At 41.3% G+C, this 21805-nt stretch overlaps 1 protein-coding gene across 1 annotated transcript in view; it reads left to right on the plus strand.

Moving 5' to 3' along the window:
* DNAH9 (dynein axonemal heavy chain 9) overlaps nucleotides 1-21805 on the plus strand; it is a 340864-nt gene that overhangs the window by 28746 nt on the left and 290313 nt on the right. Inside the window, exons 7-10 of the mRNA XM_007522773.3 lie at nucleotides 14348-14515; nucleotides 15701-15817; nucleotides 17111-17261; nucleotides 19914-20028. Of these exons, the coding sequence (XP_007522835.2) occupies nucleotides 14348-14515; nucleotides 15701-15817; nucleotides 17111-17261; nucleotides 19914-20028 (551 nt within the window). The remainder of the gene's footprint in view (nucleotides 1-14347; nucleotides 14516-15700; nucleotides 15818-17110; nucleotides 17262-19913; nucleotides 20029-21805) is intronic.

Raw genomic sequence — 21805 nt, forward strand, 5'->3', positions numbered from 1 at the left:
ATACTTACTCTAAAACTTATCTGAGAAACTATGGTCAAGTTTACTATTGGGACAACAGGAGTGGTATCTAAGAAGGATTTAGAATCGTATTTCTTTTCTTGATTTTTCACTGGATCGTCACACCTCGATCCTCTACTGTTCTGCAAGGATTTTTGTTTGTTTGTTATGTATATATATATTAGATAGAGAGTGATAGAGAAAAGGAATGAGAACTAGAAGCCAGAGACAGAGGATAAATACCACAGCACTACTTTACTACTAATGAATCTCCCCATGTACGGATGCTTCCAAATGGTTGCCAGGGACTCAGATGCAGGTCACTGTGCATAATAAAGTATTCACTCTACTAGGTGAGCTTTATTCCACCCCCTAGAATCAGGTTTCTCTCCTTAAAATTTGGAATAGAGAAAGGGAATTTGGAATAGAGGAAAAAGGGAAAATTTGGAATAGAGAAAGGGAATGTACTAGGAAGAGGCAAAGGGGAACTAGGAAACTAGAAAACTAGGAAACTAGAAAAACAAAAGGGAACTAGCAAACTAGGGAGCTAGGAAACTAGGAAAAGGGAAATTTGGAATAGAGAAAGGGAATATACTAGGAAGAGGCAATGGCGGGTGGGGAAAACCATGAAATTATGAGGATGAGTCTTCAGTTACTTCTGCTCATTTCAATTTAAAGAAACATTGATACCACACTATTCTCCAATAGGTGTGTGCTAGATACTGGTGATACAATTATAATTGAGTGAGGTTCTCCCTGTAAGAAGTTCATGAACCAGTGGCCATCGAGCAGGAGAAAGGGAGACAGACTAACAGACATGATCCAAGGATAGAAAAACACAACCACGAGACTTCAGTGAGATGTATTAAATATCATGATGAAAGAGAAATTCTTCTGCTGTTAGGAACAGAAAAAAATTGTTCCTGATAGAGAGAAATAGAAAATTTGAAGCTAGACTTGGACTTTGATAGGGGATGGAAAAAAAAGGGGGGGGAGTATCGAGATAGAATGTGTAAGTAAGAAATCAAGAAACCAAATCTTAAGCATACCTTAACGTCTTTCATTGGGATCATTGAGAGTATTAATAATTGACATCTGGATTTGTTCTCAGTGCCATCTCCTACTGCCATTTCCATTGTAGCTTTTGATGCATACCCTTTTCTCCCCTTCACCTCCTCATCTTATACCAGATCAGTCCATTCACTGCTGTTTAACCTTTGAGGTGACAGGTGACAGACCCTTTTGCTCTACTTCTGGCCTGCGCTGACCATGCAGGGGAAATGCCCTCAGTGACTGGCGTGTCCTCAGATCTGTGGATAGTTATCATGGGAATAGGGCACAACTCAGATATAACAGAATGTTGGGTCCCCTGTGCACCCATGCTAATGATGTGACTTTGCATATAGACAGCTAGTCTAGCTGGGTATATGTCATCAGTATAAGCAGTCATGGGCACTGGGAACATGGAGCACAGCCTCATCTTAGGCTGCTTTTTCTTTTCAAATTATAAATGTATAAAATGCAGTTACTTACCCCAGTTCAATTAGAGGCTGACCCGATGACCAGAAGATCACTGTTCTCCTTTCTGCTTCTTCTCTTTTTTATTTTTTTATTATTTATTTTCCCTTTTGTTGCCCTTGTTGTTTTATTGTTGTTGTAGTTTTTTTTAAATTTCTTTATTGGGGGATTAATGTTTTACAGTTAACAGTAAATACAATAGTTTGTACATGCATACCATTTCTCAGTTTTCCACATAACAATACAACCTCTACTAGGTCCTCTGTCATCCTTTCCCAGGACCTGGACTCTTTTCCACCAAACACCCCAGAGTCTTCGACTTTGGTGCAATCCACCAACTCCAGTCCAAGTTCTGCTTAGTGTTTTCTCTTCTGACCTTGTTTTTCAACTTCTGCCTGAGAGTGAGATCATCCCATATTCATCCTTCTGTTTCTGACTTATTTCACTTAACATAATTTCTTCAAGTTCCATCCAAGATGGGCTATAAATGGTGAAATCACCATTTTTAAAAATTTATTTAAGAAAGGAGACATTAACAAAATCATAGGATAGGGGGTACAATTCCACACAATTCCCACCACCTAATCTCCATATCCCATCCCCTCCCCAATAGCTTTCCCATTCTCTATCCCTCTGGGAGCATGGACCCAGGGTCGTTGTGGGTAAAATCACCATTTTTAATAGCTGAGTAGTATTCCATTGTGTATATGTACCACAACACACTCAACCACTCATCTGTTGTTAGATACTTTGGGTTGCTTCTAGGTTTTGGCTATTGTTGTTGTAGTTATTAATGTTGTTGTTGGATAGGACAGAGATAAATGGAGAGAGAAGGAGAAGACAGAGAGGTGGAGAGAAAGAGAGACACCTGCAGACCTGCTTCACCACTTGTGAAGCGACTCCCCTGCAGGTGGGGAGCCAGGGCTCGAACCGGGATCCTTACGCCAGTCCTTATGCTTCGTGCCATGTGCGCTTAACCCGCTGCGCTACCGCCTGACTCCCCCTGCTCCTTCTCCATTTGAGTTTTCTATTGTCTTTTGCTCTTACACCAAACTCCACATCTGTTCTCCACTGTTATTTCCTCCCCTTTGCCCACTCCTTCTCTTTCTCCTCACTTCCTGTCCCTTCTTTATTTTTTTCCTCTCATCCCTTTTATTTTCCTTACCTCTACTTGTGCCGAATGTACATGGTTTTCCTTTATCCCTTGGTTGCCCCTCCCAATTATAAGCATTTCCCTTCCCTTTCATGCTTTCATCTCCCAGCCATTGACACTGATGCAGATTTATCCCCTACCCTTTGCCCCCACTCTCCTGTCTCTTTCTTGTTCAACTCAGGACTGGGGAACACACAAGACTATTGATTGACCCCAAACAACATTTCATGTAGCTCTTTAGTTAACATTCTGTGTGTCTCTGTGATCGATGCCTGTTTTAACTGGGATTAATCTGTGCCTCTCGAGCAAGAATTAGTATGAGCCTAGTCTTATTCATCTTGCTTTTCTAACACAGTATGTGACCTCCAAGATGTGAGGAGTTGCAATTAATAATTCACGAAGTCAAATTAAGAAGATAACATCAACCTTTTCATACTTCTGCAAACTCAAATTCAGGATTATGTTGTGAAAGGTTTGTTTTGTTTTGTTTTTTCCGTAGTACTCATGGACCACCACCCCCCCCCCTTTTCTCTTTTGGATGTTGTTACTTTGCAGAAGAAAGGTTTATTGTGCAAATAAACTCTTGCCCTCTGGGTGCTTGCTGAATGGAAGGTGGACATGAACAGGCTGATAGAAGGAAGCTGCGTCTTACTGAGCAGTTTTGTGTTTTTTTTTACCATTTATTTATTTATTTATTTATTTAATTTTTATTTATAAAAAGGAAACACTGACAAAAAACATAGGATAAGAGGGGTACAACTCCACACAATTCCAACCACCAGAACTCAGTATCCCATCCCCTTCCCCTCATAGCTTTCCTATTGTTTATCCCTCTGGGAATATGGACCCAGGGTCATTATGGGATGCAGAAGGTGGAAGGTCTGGATTCTGTAATTGCTTCCCCACTGAACATGGGTGTTGATAGGTCGATCCGTACTCCCAGCCTGCCTCTCTCTTTCCCTAGTGGGGTGGGGCTCTGGGAAAGCTGAGCTCCAGGACACATTGGTGGGGTCATCTGCCCAGGGAAGTCCAGTTGGCATCATGTTAGCATCTGAAACCTGGTGGCTGAAAAAAAGACTTAACATATAGAGCCAGATTGTTGACTAAGCATATGAACCTGAAGGTTGGAATAGTTCATATGAAAAACTGGGGCTCTCTGTTTTATAGATAGTTAGTAGTCCTATTTTAGTTATATTCCAAAGAGCCCATGACTATACTAGTTTTTTTTTTTTTTCCTGAGCCTGACTTCTGATATGTGTGTGGGTCCAAGTTATTGTCTGGCGAGATGATGTCATGGCTGGAAAAAGGACCAAGGGATAAAGAATAGGAAAGCTGTCAGGGGAGGGGATGGGATACTGAGTTCTGGTAGTGGGAACTATGTGGAGTTGTACCCTTCTTATCCTATGGTTTTCATCAGTGTTTCCTTTTTATATATAAAAATTAAAATAAAAATTTAAAAAAGAAAGAAAGCTGGATCAGGGAAGAGAGTAGCTCCCAAATATGGAAATGGTTTATAGATATTGTTGACTGTAAACTCCATCGATGTGATCTGATCTGAGGCCCTCAGATCTACAGGGATACAGAGGTCACATAGGCTCCTAAGTTTTCACCATTTCTAATGCAACACTACATTCCTGGGCATTCAGGATGCCACAGTCGTCCTCCTCCTCCTCACAACTGTGATAATGTGACCAGGGAGCAGCAGGGAGCAGGCCCAAGGACCCAGAGGCAGGGTTCCAGACTGACATCTACATGGGAGAACCGCAGAGAGATAGCTGTGTCTCAGGGAAACGACAAGACCTTAGGATAAGAGGGGTATAGTTCCCACCACCAGAGCTCCATATCCCACCCCCTCCATTGGAAGCTTCCCTATTCTTTATCCCTCTGGGACCCAGGATCATTAGGGGGTACAAGAGGTGGGAAATCACAAGTGGTGAAGTAAGGCTTCAGGTGTTTTTCTGTCTCTTTCACTTTTGTTTTTGAGGGTAGGAAAAAAAGACTCAGATTTATTTATTTTATTTTTTTATTTGATATTTTTTTCTTTCTTTTTTTTTAGTATTTATTTATTTATTTCCTTTTTGTTGCCCTTGTTGTTTTTATTGTTGTAATTATCATTGTTGTTGATGTTGTCGTTGTTGGATAGGACAGAGAGAAATGGAGAGAGGAGGGGAAGACAGAGAGGGGGAGAGGGGAAGACAGAGAGGGGGTAGAAAGACAGACACCTACAGACCTGCTTCACTGCCTGTGAATCGACTCCCCTGCAGATGGAGAGCCGGGGGCTCGAACTGGGATCTTTATGCTGGTCCTTGCACTTTGCGCTACCTGCGCTTAACCGCTGTGCTACCACCTGACTCCCTTATTTTATTTTTTTATTTTTCTTTTACCAGACCATTGCTCCACTCTGGCTTCTGGTGATCTAGGGATCGAACCTGAGACCCTTGGTCCCTTAGGCAGGAAAGTAATTTGCATAACTATTATGCTGTCTCCCCAGCCCTCAGATTTTGTTTTTAATTTTTCTCTTTCACTTTCACTTTTTTAATATTTATTATTTATTCCCTTTTGTTGCCCTTTTGTTTTATTGTTGTTGTTGTTGTTGGATAGGACAGAGAGAAATGGAGAGAGGAGGGGAAGACAGAGAGGGGAAGAGAAAGACAGACACCTACAGACCTGCTTCACCGCCTGTGAAGTGACTCCCCTGCAGGTGGGGAGCTGGGAGCTCAAACTGGGATCCTTTAGCCAGTCCTTGCGCTTCGCTTTCACTTTCTATCTCCCTCTCCCCTCTCAATTTTTCTCTGTCTCTACCCAATAATAAATAAATAAATAAATAAATAAATAAATAAATAAATAAAGTGTTTTAAGAAAGAGACTATCTCTTGTCAGAGTACAACCTACCCCATGAATCCTATATTATATCAACAGCTAGGTATCTATGCCCTTCCTTTTTTTTTTTTTTAACATTTTTATTATCTTTATTTATTTATTGGATAGAGACAGTCAGAAATTGAGAGAGAAGGGGGGCATAGAATGGGGGAGAGAGAGAGCTGGAGCCCTGGTTCAAGACTTGCAAAGCTGTTCCCCTGCAGGTGGGGACCGGGGGCTCGAACCCAGGTCTTTGCTCACTTGTATCATGTGGGTTCAGCCAGCTGCACTGCCGCCCAGCCCCCCTTTCTTTTTTTAAATTTTTGTATTCTCTTTATCTATGGGATGGAAACAGTCTGAAATTGAGAGGAAGGGCGAGACAGAGAGGCAGAGAGTGGGCCCAGGCAGTGGCACACACTACAGTGTGCAAAGACTCAGGTTCAAGTTTCTGGGTCCCCACATGCAGGGGGAAAGCTTCACGAGTGGTGAGCCGGGGTCACGGGTGTTTCTCTTTCTCCCTCTCTGTCTTCCCCTCCCCTCTAAATTTCCCTCTGTGTCTAGCTAATAAATAAGTAAAATATTTTAAAAGAAGACTTTAAAAAAGAGAGGCTGAGAGACACTTGCAGCCCTGCTTCACCACTTGTGAAGCTTTCCCCCTGCAGGTGCGGACTGGGGGCTTGAACCCAGGTCCTTGAACATTGTGACATGTGCGCTCAGTCAAGTGTCCCACCACCTGGCCCTAACACCCTTTCTTTAACAAATGATTACAGTGAAATGGGACACATGAATTAACTTGCCACAGTCACAGCTCAGGAAGGCTCAGCTAGGGTTCCGCCCAGTATCACAGGGCTCTAAGTATTGTCTCCCCACCAAACTTTGACTCCTCCTGGGCAGTTCTTAAGGTCTTACTTCCCTCTCTCTCCTTTTTCTTTCACTCCTTCATTTTAACAGTTCCAAACCGGTTTAGTGGTTTTATTCTGCTTTTATATACTGCATTCTGCCTTTCCTTGCTCTATTTTTACCACACAATTTCCAGATCTTGTTTTCTAAGTCATTTGGATAAAATTACAGTTCCCCTTCCATGAAAGAGCCTTATTGACTTTGTGATTTAGTAAGGGAATCCCAAAAGTATATCAAATTTTTAAAGCTTGAACCAACAGACAAAAATCAAAGAGAAAAGGTATAATTTAACTGTTCCTTCATTCTTTTTTTCCCTTTCTTTCTTTCTTTCTTTCTTTCTTTCTTTCTTTCTTTCTTTCTTTCTTTCTGCCTCCAGGGTTATATCTCTGGGGCTCAATGTAGGCACTATGAATTCAATGCTCCTGGTGGCCACTCCCTCCCCCCTCTTTTTTTTCCTTTCTATTTTATTCGATAGGACAGAGAGAGAAATTAAGAGGGGTGGTAGAGATAGAGAAGGAGAGAGAAAGACATATGCAGATATGCAGACCTGCTTCACTACTCTGAAGCACACCCCTGCCCAAGGTAGAAAGCTGGTGGTTCCAGTGTAGGTTCTTGCATGAGTGGGGAGAAGGTCTTTGCCCAGAGTAGTACTATGTGCACTTAACTGAGTGCATCACCACGAGGCTCTCATTCCTTCACGCCTTCACTCCTTCCTCTTGCCTTTTTTTTTTTCTTTGTCCCCAGGGTTGTCATTGGGGCTCGGTGCCTGTACTATAGAATCCACTGCTCCTAGAGGCCATTTTTTCCATTTTGTTGTCCTTGTTGTTACTATTGTTGTTTTTACTGTTGGATAGGACAGAGAGAAATCCAGAGAGGAGAGGAAGATGGGGGGGATGATAAGACACTCGCAGACCTTCTTCACCACTTGTGAAGCAACCCCCCTGCAGGTGGGGAGCCAGGGGTTCGAACCAGAATTCTTACTCCCGTCCATGCGCTTAACCCTGCTGCGCTATCGTCGGGCCCCCTCACCCTGCCTTTCTGTTAGTGCTACAGCTTGTGCACACGTGCATGGACACACTCACCAACTACACAAGGCTCCAGAACACACGCCACAGTCATAATACACACAGCACAGTACACGGCTCCGGCTACAGTTCCACCTGCATAAACTACCCACACACCTTGCTATGTGCAGGTATTCATCACATAGATATCCCAGACACTGACTGCATGCACACTTGACACAGTGTACATACACACGCTGCCACTGCACACCAACACACTATGCCGACTGCACGGGCTCTAACACAAACAGCCGAACCTATAGACATACATTATAGACCCCAAACACTATACACACCACAGAAATCACACAAGAACCCCACGTTTACACACACAACATGCCAGACACCACAAATACTATAGGTAACACACACACACACACACACTGCTATATATAGGTACACAGGGAAATCATATACACGCCACACAAATACCACAAGTATGACACATCTGCCAAGTCTGTTACCGTGCCACACACTGCTGTAGGTTCTGCAGATGCCTCATTTGTGTTTCTACCTGCAACCTCACCTTGCAAAACAATGGTCAGCTGCTTACCGAGAACCCTCATTTCTCTCCTGATAAAATTCCTGTAAAGCAGAGATTCACTTGGAGACAAAATGATTTCCTGCTGAGGCTTTATGCGAAGTGATTAGCAGAGCGATAGGTAATAGGCTGACCCGAGATACACCACATTTTCTTTGCTCTTTGTACCATCTCCAGCTATTCTTGTGCTGCTGCCTCTTGTTCTGACCTAATTGGGCCAGCTTCCCCGTTAGCCAGGCCTGAGCCTGTGGTCATGTAGGAGACCATTAGCTGCGTGAAAGGTTGGTACTGTGGAAAGGTAAAGGAGACAGTCTTCTTCTTCTTCTTATTATTCTTTTTTTTTTTTTTCTCCTCAGTGACCTTTTGAAATTTTCATCTGTGAACATTAGCTTTGTGCTCTCCCTTAATGAATTCAGATGGTATTTCCTTTAAGATGGGCAACATGACCTCGCCTTTGAGCACGGGCTTGCTGTTAATGTGGGGCTATCTATCATTCCTGAATATGATTCTCTGACTCATGGACCATAGCACAAATGAAACTTCGTCTACCGCTCCATTAAACTGTGTCAGTTTTTCCTAAGAAGGGCACCCACTCAGTCCCATCAGCTGCCTCAGAGCCCATGGTCTGTGTGGTATCTGGAAAGAAACAACTACATGCCAGCCATTATAGATCTGATCAGGGTGATAGGTAACTGCACAGTCACCGTTCACTGAAATTATATGAAGATGTTTCATGTGAATCTTGATACCCCGTAGTAAAGGGGATATTAGTGTCTCCATTTGTAGGTTGTACAAACCAGGCTTAGAAAAGTTGTGTCTTGCTTTTAAGCCATGCGGTTGGTAAGTGGCAGAGGTAGGATATTACGAACCTTGGGAATTATTATTATTATTATTATTGCCTTTGAGCCTGGGATTTGCCTACATTGTCATATGCCCCTTTCCTGAAATTTGACATTTCCAGCCTGGGTGGAGCATAATTAATTTCATACGACTGCTCTTGTAATAAATATATTTTTTAATTTTTTATATTTATTTATTTATTCCCTTTTGTTGCCCTTGTTTCTTATTGTTATTATAATTATTGTTGTTGTTATTGATGTCATCATTGCTGGATAGGACAGAGAGAAATGGAGAGAGGAGGGGAAGACAGAGGGGGGGAGAGAAAGATAGACACCTGTAGACCTGCTTCACTGCTTGTGAAGTGACTCCCTTGCAGGTGGGGAGCCGGGGGCTCGAAAAGGGATCCTTAAGCCGGTCCTTGCACTTTGCACCACTTGTGCTTAACCTGCTGCACTACTGCCTGACTACCTAATAAATATTTTTAAATGATTATTTAAAGCTCTGATTGACGTAGTACCAATCATAGGCATCTTTAGTTCATCTACCCACTATCAATAAAAGTGCTTGGGAAGGAAAGTTTATTAAAAATAAAAAGCACTTTACAATGGTACAATGTGGAGGGAGTGTGACATGCCCCAAATCACACCCCCTGTCTCCTGTTTGCATTTTTTTTTTTTTAACCAGAGCACGGATCAGCTTTGGTTTATGGTGGTGTGGGGGACTGAACCCGGGACTTTGGAGACTCAAGCATCAGAGTCTATCTATCCCCACCTCCCCTTTTTTTTCTTTTTTAATATTTATTTATTTTAGTGAGACACACACATACGTAGAGGGAGAGAGAGAGAGAGAGAGAGAGAGCGAGCACTGCTCAGTTCTGGCAAATAGTAGAAATAGGGCTTGAACTTGGGACCTCAGAGCCTCAGGCATGAAAGTCTTTGGCATAACCATTATGCTATCTCCTTAGCCCAGTGTGATATCTTTTTATAACAAATATTATTTTCCCGCTTTACTATGGGCTAGTGACTTATAGTACAGTTACTGACACATAGGTGCCATCTCTCATCTATCTCATCTATTGATGGGAAAAAAAAACAAAAGAAATTTTTAATTTAATTTATTTATAAAATAAAAAAATAGAAAATATTGACAAAACCATAGGATAAAAAGGGCACAATTCCACACAGTTTCCACCACCAGAGTTCCGTATCCCATCCCCTCCCTTGAAAGCTTTCCTGTTCTTTATCTAGCTGAGAGTATTGACCCGGGATCATTATGGGGTACAGAGGTTGGGAGGTCTGGCCTCTGTAATTGCTTCTCCACTGAACATGGGCATTGACAGGTCGATCCATATTCCCAGCCTGTCTCTCTCTTTCCCTAGTGGGGCAGGGCTCCGGAGAGGTGAGGTTCCAGGACACATTGGTGAGGTTGTCTGCCTGAGGGAGTCAGGTTGGCATCATCTGAAACTTGGTGTCTAAAAAAACATTAAGATACAAAGCAGAACAAATTGTTTAATAATCTGGAACCTAGAGGCATGAATATAACAGATGAGATTTGGGGTTTTCATTTTGGAAAAAGTTAGTAGGTCTATTTTAGGTATAATCCAAGGGGCCCATGACTTTATTAATTTTTGCCTGAGCCTGACAGCTAACATGTAGGTGGGCCAAAGGTATTATCTGGGGAGATGGTGTCAGCTTTAGAAATAGGACTAGGAAGCTGGATCAGGAAGAGAGTAGCTCCCATATCTGGGAAAAGCATATAGCAAAAGAAATTTCTTAAGTCCAACCTACAAGTTGAAGATAAATTTGTGTCTTTGTCCCATTTACACATTTTCCTTGGTTTTGCCTTCAGGGTAGTATCATCTGCAGGAGACCAAGGTCCTAGCACAAAGCTCTAGCTTGACAATGTTTTGTATTTCTTTTTCTCCCACCAGATTTTCTGTGTTTCCACTAATAGATTTCCGAGGTCAAGGTTTCTAGATTCTCCGTCACCCTGTCACCTTCCCCTAGATGCATTTAGCTAAGCCAGAGGTCAAAAAGTCATATATTCACCTTTTCAGAGATGTCTGTGTGTATCAAAGATACAGTGGTTTTCCTGGGGACTTTACAATCTATTCATATACCTGGATGGGAAATAAATAAATAAATAAATAATGCCAGATAATGTAATGCCTGGCCACGAGAGCTCGGAGTTTTGTAGGGCAAGAGAGTAGAGTGGTCAGAGAAAGATGTGCAGAGTGTATGAGATTTCTTTCTTTTTTTTGAGAGTATTTTTTATTGAAATATTTTTATGTGTTATTGGGCAGAGACAGAGAAGTTGAGAGGAGAGGGGGAGATAGAGAGGGAGAGAGACAAAGAGACACCTGCAGCCCTGCTTGTGAAACTTTCCCCTTGCAGGTGGGGACCAGGAGCTTGAACCTGGGTCCTTGTGCGCTCACCCAGGTGTACCACCGCCTGACCCTCTTGGATAGACACCTGCAGACCTGTTTCACCACTTGTCAAGTGTCCCCCCCCCTGCAGATGGGGAGCAGGGGCTCAAACCTGGAACATTGTTTAGGACCTTGTGCTTTGTATGAGCACTTTGCCTGGCCCCTGTGCCTGTGTGTAAGATTTCTTTTGACAGATGGATACAGAAAGGCCTAAGACTTTGAACTGGATCTCAGATCAAAGTTTTTCCCTATTGTGTCTTTGCTGAATCAGATAAAACAATGACTAGAGTTTCTCCAAAATAGAATGGTTAAATAACTATTTTTCTGGTTCCTGTGACTTACCCACTCAGCCAGAGATAAAATACCTTTAAGTATCATATCCAAGTGTTCCTGAGAAATACTATAGTACTGCAAAATTATCATCTAATTTTCTGATATAATCAACTCGCATTTCTCTTAAAAATGGTTATGGAATGTTTCCTACAAATTGAAATTGACATCCATGGAATCATGAAGAATAGCTAGCTACCCAGGTGACCCTGCACAGCACAGCTATTTTACTCCTGTAACACTGATTGCATCTAAGTACCTGCTAAATGATTTGAATTACTATTTTAGTCAACTTCATCTCAGTCAAATTCATTTCTCCTTTCTCCCCAGTTATAAAGTTTAATGTGTTTTTAAAGACTGCCCCATTTGCCACCATTGCTTCTTTTCCTTGGCTGTTTTGTTTATTTTTTAATTAATTAATTTTATTTTTGCAAGAGATGCAGAGAAAGAAAGACAGAGAAACACCAGAGCACTGCTCAGCTCTGGCATATGGTGGTGTGGGGGACTGAACCTGGGACTTTGGAGCCTCAGGCAGAGTTTGTTTGCATAAACATTATGCTATCTCCCCCACCCTCCTTGGCTTTTTTTTTTTTTAATTTCTTTTCTTCTCTCTTTAAGGGCTGGCTGGCAGACATGGTGGTGTGGGGAATTGAACCTGGGACTTTGACTTTTGGGAGCCTCAGGCATGAAAACTCTTTGCATAAGCATTGTTATCTCACCTGCCCACTCTTCCTTTTTTTTTGTTTTAAATTATTTATTATGGTCCAGGAGGTGGCACAGTGGATAGGGCATTGGATTCTCCAGCATGAGGTCCAGAGTTCAACCCCGAACAGCACATGTACCAGAGTGATGTCTGGTTCTTTCTTTCTCTCTCTTTCCTTCCATCTTCATGAATAAATAAAATCTTTTTTAAAATTTTTATTTATTTATTTATTATTGGATAGAGACAGAGAGAAATTGCAAGGGGGGAGAGAAAAGGAAAGAGACAAGAGAGACACCTGCAGCCCTGCCTCACCACTTGTGAAGCTTTCCCCCTGCAGGTGGGTACCAGGGGCTTGAACCAGGGTCCTTGCGCACAGTAATGTGTGCGCTTAACCAGGTGCACCACTGCCTGACTCCCTTCCTTCCCCTCTTTCCTGTTAAAGAGATATGTACACAGATTTAAGTTGTAATGGAAGGAGTATCTTGATTTAGAGCTTTATGATCCTAGGTGGGTATACATAAGTAAGAAATATAATCACCCGAGACAATAACTTGGATCCACCTGCATATCAGGTGTCAGGCTCAGGGAAAAAAAAAAAAAAACTAGTATAGTCATGGGCCCTTTGGAATATAACTAAAATAGGCCTACTAGCTATCTACAAAAATGGAGACCCCCCAAATCTTTATCTGCAATATTACAGCCTTTAGGTTCATGATTAGTCAACATTTTGTTTAGCTTTGTATGTTAACTCTCTTTTCAACCACCAGGCTCCAGATGCTAGCATGATGCCAACCAGACTTCCCTGGATAGACAACCCCATCAATGTGTCCTGGAACCCCACTTCCCCAGAGCTCTTCCCCACTAGGGAAAGAGAGAGACAGGCTGGGAGTATGGCTCAACCTGTCAATGCCCATATTTAGTGGGGAAGCAATTACAGAAACTAGACCTTCCACTTTCTGTGCCCCATAATGTCCCTTGGTCCATACTCCCAGAGGGACAAAGAATAGGAAAGCTATCAGGGGATGGGATGGGATACAAAGTTCTGGTGGTGGGAATTGTGTGGAGTTGTACCCCTCTTATCCTATGGTTTTTGTCAGTGTTTCCTTTTTATAAATAAAAGTTAAAAAAAAAAAGACTGAAAAAAAATTGGTTGCATTCGACATACCCTGAAGAATCCTATTTTATCAGAGGTGAAGCAGCGTCCATGAACTCAGGAGGTGCCCCCCCCCCAATACCCCCTGACAACACTGCAGTTCGTATTGTCCACATTTCACTTAGTTCCAGGCACAGTTGGTACGGTGCCCTGTCAAGAGAGACAGCAACATTCACTTACTGTGTGTTCGCTGTGTGAAGGACCGACCTAAAGCCTAAGCCTGTATGGGTTTGGGACTGGGATAACCCTTACTGCTACTATCTTTGTACACATGAACATACTCGATGTAGAGATGCCAAGTAGTGGGCCACTGTTACCCACTGGTTACATGGTGTACTGTGCTGTGTACACTTGGCAAAGCACCCAACAGATTCCTTTTCTTGGCAAAAATACTTGCGGAGAACGCTGATTCACGCTCAGGGTTTGTCCTTATACCTATTCAGAGGGTCAGCTTTTCTGAAATTATCTGCTAACATAGCTATCGTTCTGGAAGCAGGTAACCAGGTCTGTTTAAAACTGGTTTTTAAAAAAATAGTAGTCAAACCACCAACAATATAAATCTTTTTATTATTACATTTTATTAGGGAATATAAAAAGAAACTGAAGCACAAGTGATACTTTTCTGTGTGAATTATCTCCGTACTGTTTCTGTGTTTTGTGGTTGAGATTAGCCACGGGTTATTTATAACAGGCCGATCTAATAATAAGGTTACAAAGCTAATCAGGCTTCAGAATTTCCCAAGCAACCAACACCTCCTCACGGGTTGCAGTTCTTCTCATACTGACCTGATTGTCATCTGCTGTTACCATTAGCTATGTTAGTATTATTATTGTTCTAATTTATTTTATGAATTATCCACACAGGACCTTCTGAATACAACGTTGGATTTCCAGAAACTGGAAAAGCTCGAATTTAGTGGCATCAGAGGGAATGCCTTGAGTCAGCAGGTCCAGCAAATGTATGATGAATTCCAAGAAATGTACCGAGTCTTCTCAGAATCTTCCTATGACTGCTTGGAACCCCAAAGCAGGGTAGAGTTGGGCGAAGCTAACCTGCGCACGTTTTCCCTCTTTCTCAGATTGCTTCTGTGCCTTTCCTTTGTCTCTCTGGTAAAGGAAGTTAAACCAGACATATGCTCTGAACACTTTCAGACATTTAGGGAGATCTCAGTTGGCCAAATCCAGGGAGAAGTCACTTTATAACAGTTCCCTATTTATTTGATAGTCGAAGAGGAAAAGCGAGCTACTAAGCAGGTATCCACCGAGTGTTTGTTACTGTATGATAAAAACAAAACAAAACAAAAATAAAAGGTGTATTTCACCAAAGTAAAAGATTCTGGGGTGGAGGAGGTGCAGGTCCTGGAACATGATAGCAGAGGAGGAGACAGAGGAGGTTGAACAATACAGTCTTATTTATTTATTTAATATTTATTTATTTATTTATTTATTTCCTTTTTGTTGCCCTTGTTGTTTCCATTGTTGTTGTAGTCATTGTTGTTGATGTCGTCGTTGTTGGGTAGGGCAGAGAGAAAAGGAGGGGAAGAGGAGGGGAAGACAGAGAGGGGGAGAGAAAGACAGACATCTGCAGACCTGCTTCAACGCCTGTGAAGCCACTCCCCTGCAGGTGGGGAGTCCCAGGGCTTCTTACCTGCGGGGTTGGGGGTCGCTTCATAAGTGGTGAAGCAGGTCTGCAGGTCTCTGTCTTTCTCTCCTCCCTCTGTCTTCCCATCCTCTCTTGATTTCTCTCTGTCCTGTCCAACAACAACAACAGCAATTACTACAAGGGCAACACAATGGAAAAAATGGCCTCCAGGAGCAGTGGATTTATAATACAGACACAGAGCCCCAGTGATAGCCCTGCAGGGGAAAAAAAAAAAAGTCTATGGAGAGTAGTGGAATTGTATAAGTTTGAAACTCCAATGAATCCCTTGTAGCATAATAAATAAATAACTGCATGGGAAAAGCGTATGTCATGTCAAAGTAAATTTAAAAAATGAACTAATCTTTGAAATTTTTATAGCATTTGTGGCAAAAATAATATAAATATGTATATATAAGGTTTTATAGTATTGTAACTAAGTGCTAAGTCAATAAAAACAAATTCTTAGCATGACTGATTCAATTATAAAGTCGATAGTAAAAAAAAAAAAACAAGCAAGACATGTTTTTCTCATGCACTTGCTGTGTACTCACTGTATCCATGCGTTGTCTCTTTAGGAATTTGAAAACGATCTATTTGAATTTAACCAGAGGGTAGAAGATCTCGACCGGAGACTGGGAACTATTTTTATTCAAGCTCTTGAAGATGCACCTGATTTGGAACATGCCTTTAAGGTCTGTGCGAGTTGGGTGGTAGCTTATCAGAGAAGGATAAGGACACTCTTCCATTCGTTTTGCTTCTGTGGATATTAACTGTGGTTAGTCTAATCCTAGGCAAAGGAGTTTACAAAATTTTGACTCATCACCGTTAGCATAATGATTATGCAAAGAGACTCTCATGCTTGGGGTTCTGAAATCCCAGGTTCAATCCCCTGTACAACTGATCAGTACTCTGGTAAGAGGGAAAATTTAATATTTATTTATTTTTTACATCACATTGATTTTCAGTGCTTTTCTGAAAACATGGCATGTCAAATTCACTTTTCAAAAGCATTTGCACTGGATTGCACCCTCTTTGGGTCCTGTCTCTCAAGTAGCCATTAGAAGTTGGGTGTCTGGTTATGGCCACTATCCTAATCATTGTGACTTTTCTTTGGCATGATTATTTAAACAGTAACATTAGGTTGCTTCAGAACTAGCAAATTGACAACCAGATGATTTAGTATAAGATTCAGGTACAGTTAACTAGAAAAAAAAACAAAAAACCCTTGTATTTTTGTCCTGTGTTATTCAGGTTAAATAGTACAAAGAAGATGGAGCAGGGGGTTTGGAAAGATGTGTAGATAAGTGTCAGTATAATAGAGAATTTTGAGTCTCAAAACTATGATGATTCTTTTATCAAATATGAATATTTCCTTTGAGAAACCTTAATAATTAGGCCAGACTAATTAGTGGAAGTTATCAGAGGCTCAGTAGTAGAAAGAGATCACTGTCAAAAGTTAATTAATTTATTTATATTAACACAGAGAGAAATGCTTTGGTGCATACAGTACTAAAGATCAAACCAGCAGCCTTACACATGCAACCCCTACTATCCATCTGCTGAACCACTTTCCTGGTCATTGTCAAAGCTATTTATTTATTTTTACCAGAGCAGTGAGCAGCTCTGGCTTATGGTGGTCTGGGGATTGAACCTGGGACTTTGGAGCCTCAGGCATGAGAGTCTCTTTGTATAATCATTATGCTATCTTCCCCCTCCCCACCACCCTCAAAGCAATTTAAGATGCATAGACTTTATTGAGAAAAAAAGTTCCTAGACATTGAATTTATTAAAAAAAAATAGACTAGATGACTGGTCAGACAATAGGAGAAGATGAATGAATCCATGGTATTTTAGAAAATGGGGTATTCTAAGTCATTGAACTTCCTTAATGGACATGCAAAGGAAAAAAAATCTCAGGAAGTAAGACTTATATAACCAGGGAAAGGTTGCATCTCTGACTTTTTCTTTCTATACTTCTTCCGCAGCTGCTAGACATAGCAGGAAACCTCCTTGAAAGACCACTGGTAGCAGTGGATGTTTCAGACAAACTCTGGATACTCATCCAAATGTTCAACAGAGACCTGGATATGGTCAGAACAATCTACAGTCAGCGTATCCAGCAAGAGGCAGAACTTGGTGGGTTTATTTTCAGAGGATATGGATGATAGAATTATATTATCAAAAAAGGTACAACTTACTTCTCCTATAGTTGTTAATTATCCATCATGGATCCTGGCAGTTTAATGTTCAAGATCATCATGTATGATTGTAGAGTCCACAGACTATGAGTTTCGCTGTATCTGAGGCTGACATTGACAGGCTGGTCCAGAGCTGTGAAGTCTTGACTGGTCTGGTGAACAGAGAGAGAGACCTTAGCATCATTTTTGTGATAATGATATTTACCCCTCCACCCCACCAGTAGTTATGCCATAATTTTGAGATGACTTTTGATCAGTATTACCACGCTAATTAATCTTCAATATACTATAGCTCCACAATAGATTTTTCACATTTCAGAGGAAGTTTTTCATCCTTTCTAATGCCATAGCGATTGTACCTCTGAAAGGAGAAACCAACAGAATCTTGACTAAGGGCAATTATCATGCTGAAGTGTGATATCTCTATTTTAATAGCAATTCGTAAATGTCCTGTCTTATCTGTTTGAAAGTCAAACACTAGTCCAGTTTAGCTTTACAAACAACTCTTGACTCCTTGCTATATATAGCAGGGCAGATGTGTGGACACTGGATGAAAAGTCAGGCCAGAGTAAAGGATAGGTCTTTTAATACTAAGAGGTAGTCTGCAATGTGAATACTGTTGACAGTAACATGCAGAATAGAAGTACTATTTGACTTATGTTATAAAGAACCACTGTACTCATGATCCAGGTTCAAGCCTGGCCTTCACCACATTAAAGGAAGCTTTGATGCTGTGGTCTCTGCCCCATTGCCTCTTTGACTACCAAAAATGTCATAAATAAGTATATATATATATATGTAAAATGAATTGTGACTAGGAAATTAAAAGGAGAGTGTCTTTGAGCCATACTCCTAAAGATGGATAATTTTATCTTATTTTAAATTTATTTATTAGTGTATTAATGGTTTATAGTCAACAGTAAAATACAATAATTTGTATATATTTATAGACAATAATTTGTATACATTTCAGTTTTCCACATAACAATTCAACTCCCACTAGATACTCTTCTGCCTTCATGTTCTGGGACCTGAGCAGTAAACTGAAATAGGAAACCACTGGTAACTCCAGCTGCTAATTAGATACACTAGTTGATTCTTCATAAACCTTTTCATCTTACTAGGAAAGCTGAATATTGAGGTATTTTTTCCCCCAGAATGAAATCTCATAGTTGTTAAATCTGGACATCTAATTACTAGACAAAGAAGACACACTGTATGGACTGAAGAAAGAATATCTAATTCACATGAATTCTTACCGTGCTTCATAATTCATGTAACCTATGTTACCCAGAATGCTGTTGAATTCTCATAAACTTAGGGCATTTGAGTTGGGAAAATACTTCTATTTTATAGGTAAAAAATAAATAAATAAATAAATAAAATGACTCCCAGAGAGATGAGTATCTCTATTTAAGACAGAGATTATCAATGGTGACCTTACAATTAATATCATCTTGGAAGCTTTTAAAAATTTACTGGGCAGAGGGTAGATAGCATAATGGTTCTGCAAAGAGACTCTCCTGCCTGAGGCTCCAAAGTCCCAAGTTCAATCCCCTGCACCACCATAAGCCAGAGCTGAGTGGTGCTCTGCTAAAAATAAATAAATAAATAAAACTTTACAGATGAGGGGGCTGGGCTTGAACACGGTTAAGCTTCAACCTGGGTGAGCACACCGGGTTAAGCAGCTCAGATAGCATGAAGTGCAAGGACTGTTTCAAAGATCTTGGTTTGAGCCCTCAGCACCCCACTTGCAGGGGGTTTGCATCACGAGTGGTGAAACAGGTCTGCAGGTGTTTATTTTTCTCTCCCCATCTCTATCTTCCCCTCCTTTCTCGATTTCTCTCAGTCTTATCCAACAACAACAACAGCAGTGACAACAACAATAACAATAGCAACAACAAGGGCACCAAAATGGAAAAAAAATGGCCTCCAGGAGTAGTGGATTCGTAGTGCAGGCACTGAGCCCCAGTGATAACCCTGGAGGCAAAAAAAGAAAAAAAGATAAAATTCTACTCAGGTTGCTTAAATCAGAGTGTCTAGGGAGAGAGCATCAGTATATATTTTTTGCAGAGCCAGTGCCTTGCGCATGTGTGATATCACCACCCCTGGGCTCCTTTTTCATCCACGAAGAGAGAGAGAGATAGAGAACGAGATAATCACAGTATCAGAACTTCCTCCTACTGCCATGGTCTCTCCTGCCTGGTGCAAGGGTTTGAACCTGGGTCTGGTGCATGCTATGGCGTATGTCCTGACCAGTGACTTACCTTTGCCCAGCGCTGGTATCCTTTGCGATGCTGCTGTACAGTCCGTTTGAAGTTACTGATAACAAGTTGAAGCGAAACACTGGTAGAGCTGACCTAGGTACTCTTGTTCTCTGTTCTTACTTAGTGTTCTCCCCAGTGACACTCTTTTGTACTTATTAGCCGGACACGGTAATCTTCCAGGAACTCCTTATCTTGGTGTGAGAACTGGCCAGCCTTAGCTGGTGGAGGTAGATGAGGCCAGATGTTTGATAGTGGTGGAAAATTCCTGGCATAGAGCAGGATGAGGGGCTGGAACCTCACTTCAGTCTGTGCCGTGTCCCCAGGGTTCTCCACAGTGCACAAGAACATGCCCACTGTGGCTGGGGGCCTCCGCTGGGCACAGGAGCTGAGGCAGCGTATCCAGAAACCGTTCAGCAACTTCCAGCGCCTCACACATCCGTGAGTATCTTACTCCTGAAAGGCTAGCTTATTTTAGCCCTCTCTTTCTGCTCTAGATTTGAGTGTTGTAGAAAAGCACCTTACTTTCCGTCCCCCAGAAATTCTTCACTTTCTTCATCCGCTCAGACTGTTCTAACAAATTGCCAAAAACCGAGTGGCTATAAACATCAGAATTTTATTCCTCACAGTTCTTGGAGTCAAGAAGTCCAAGATCATGTTGCCAGCAGAATCGGTATTTGATGAGAAGGACCTGCTTTCTGATTCATAGGTGCCTGACTTTTTGCTCTGCCCTAAAGTGGCAGAAGTGGAAGAGAATTCTCTAGGTCTCTTTTATCAGGACACTAATCCTTATTCTCATGACCTCACTTCCTCCCATAGGTCCCACCTGCAAATACCATAATTTTTTTTTTTGGGGGGGTTAGGATTTCAACACATGACTTCTGTGGGAGAGGGAGACAGTCATTCAGCTTATAGCCACCAGATATCTATATGATTGATACATTTGGATAGATTAGTGAATCTCTTTATGTTAAATCAGGTTCACTGGCTCTTCATGAGCCAGGAGACTCTTTGGGAATGATAATGAGTCAGAATTTTTAAACCCTGAAGTTCTTTCACACTTCTCCCTCTGATACAATGTCTCTCTGCTGCTGAGACCACTGGAAGAAATTGAATCCAGGTGTTTTCTAAAGTACCCTATCAGGGCCCTGTTTATTAGAATACCCTGGTACTTTATTAAAATGTAGACTCGTCGGCCTTGCCCATCACAGAGTATAGCTGAATCTTAGGGACAAGGACAGTGGACTCTGGATATGTTTAGCTCCAGAGGTGAGAGAGAAGAGCTTTTGTGATAGCCTGCTTATGATGCCTTCTAGAGAACGGTAATCTTTTTATAATCATTCTATTAGAAGGGGACATCTTCAACAAACAACAGGAACAAAGAGGTTGTGATTTGTTTACTGTAATCACCATTATTATTGTTTCTGCGTAAGGAGTGGATTTAGAGACCCTTTGGTCCAGGTGGTTAGGCAAAAACACTTTCATATATAAAAGGTACTCAACATCACTGACCATCAGGGAAATGCAAATCAAAACCACATGAGATTTTACCATAGGCTTGTTAGAATGGCTGTCACGAAAATGACAGTATAGAACAAGTATCACATAAAGTTCTCTCTGCCTGGATGAGAAAGTCAGCCTAAGAGAAGTGAAATTGCAGATATACAAGACCCTGGCTAACCTACCATTTCTAAAACTAATGGGGCAACAAAAACAAAAACATATTTTACCTTTTTGTACATTTACATCAATATGAGATGTCAACTAAACTTAGGACAGTAGTCATTTTGCAATATGTGTGAGTCATGGCACTCTGTAAATTATTTACCAGTAAAACAGAAACAACAGCAGCAACAACAACAACAAAAGCATTTTAGAAACGGTAGGAGTTCCTTCTTTCTTTCATTACAGAATGATGTTCCGTTATGCATATGGAAAAGTAGATTGGACAAGTGCAGTTCTCATGCTTATTAAGGGGAAACTAAAAATTTGTGGTTTTATATGCAAGACTCAACTTAAACATTAGCAAATACTCTTTTTTTTTTTTTTTGGCTCTGGGGTTATCACTGGGGCTCAGTGCCGGCAAAATCCACCACTACAAATCCACCGCTTCTGGCAGCCATTTTTTCCTGTTTTATTGGATAGGACAGAGAGTACCTGAGAGAGGAGGGGGAAGTAAAGAGAAAGATACCTGCAGATCTGCTTCACTGCTTATGAA

The sequence above is a fragment of the Erinaceus europaeus genome, chromosome 12 (genome assembly GCF_950295315.1).
Source record: "Erinaceus europaeus chromosome 12, mEriEur2.1, whole genome shotgun sequence".
In the NCBI taxonomy this organism is placed as follows: domain Eukaryota; kingdom Metazoa; phylum Chordata; class Mammalia; order Eulipotyphla; family Erinaceidae; genus Erinaceus; species Erinaceus europaeus.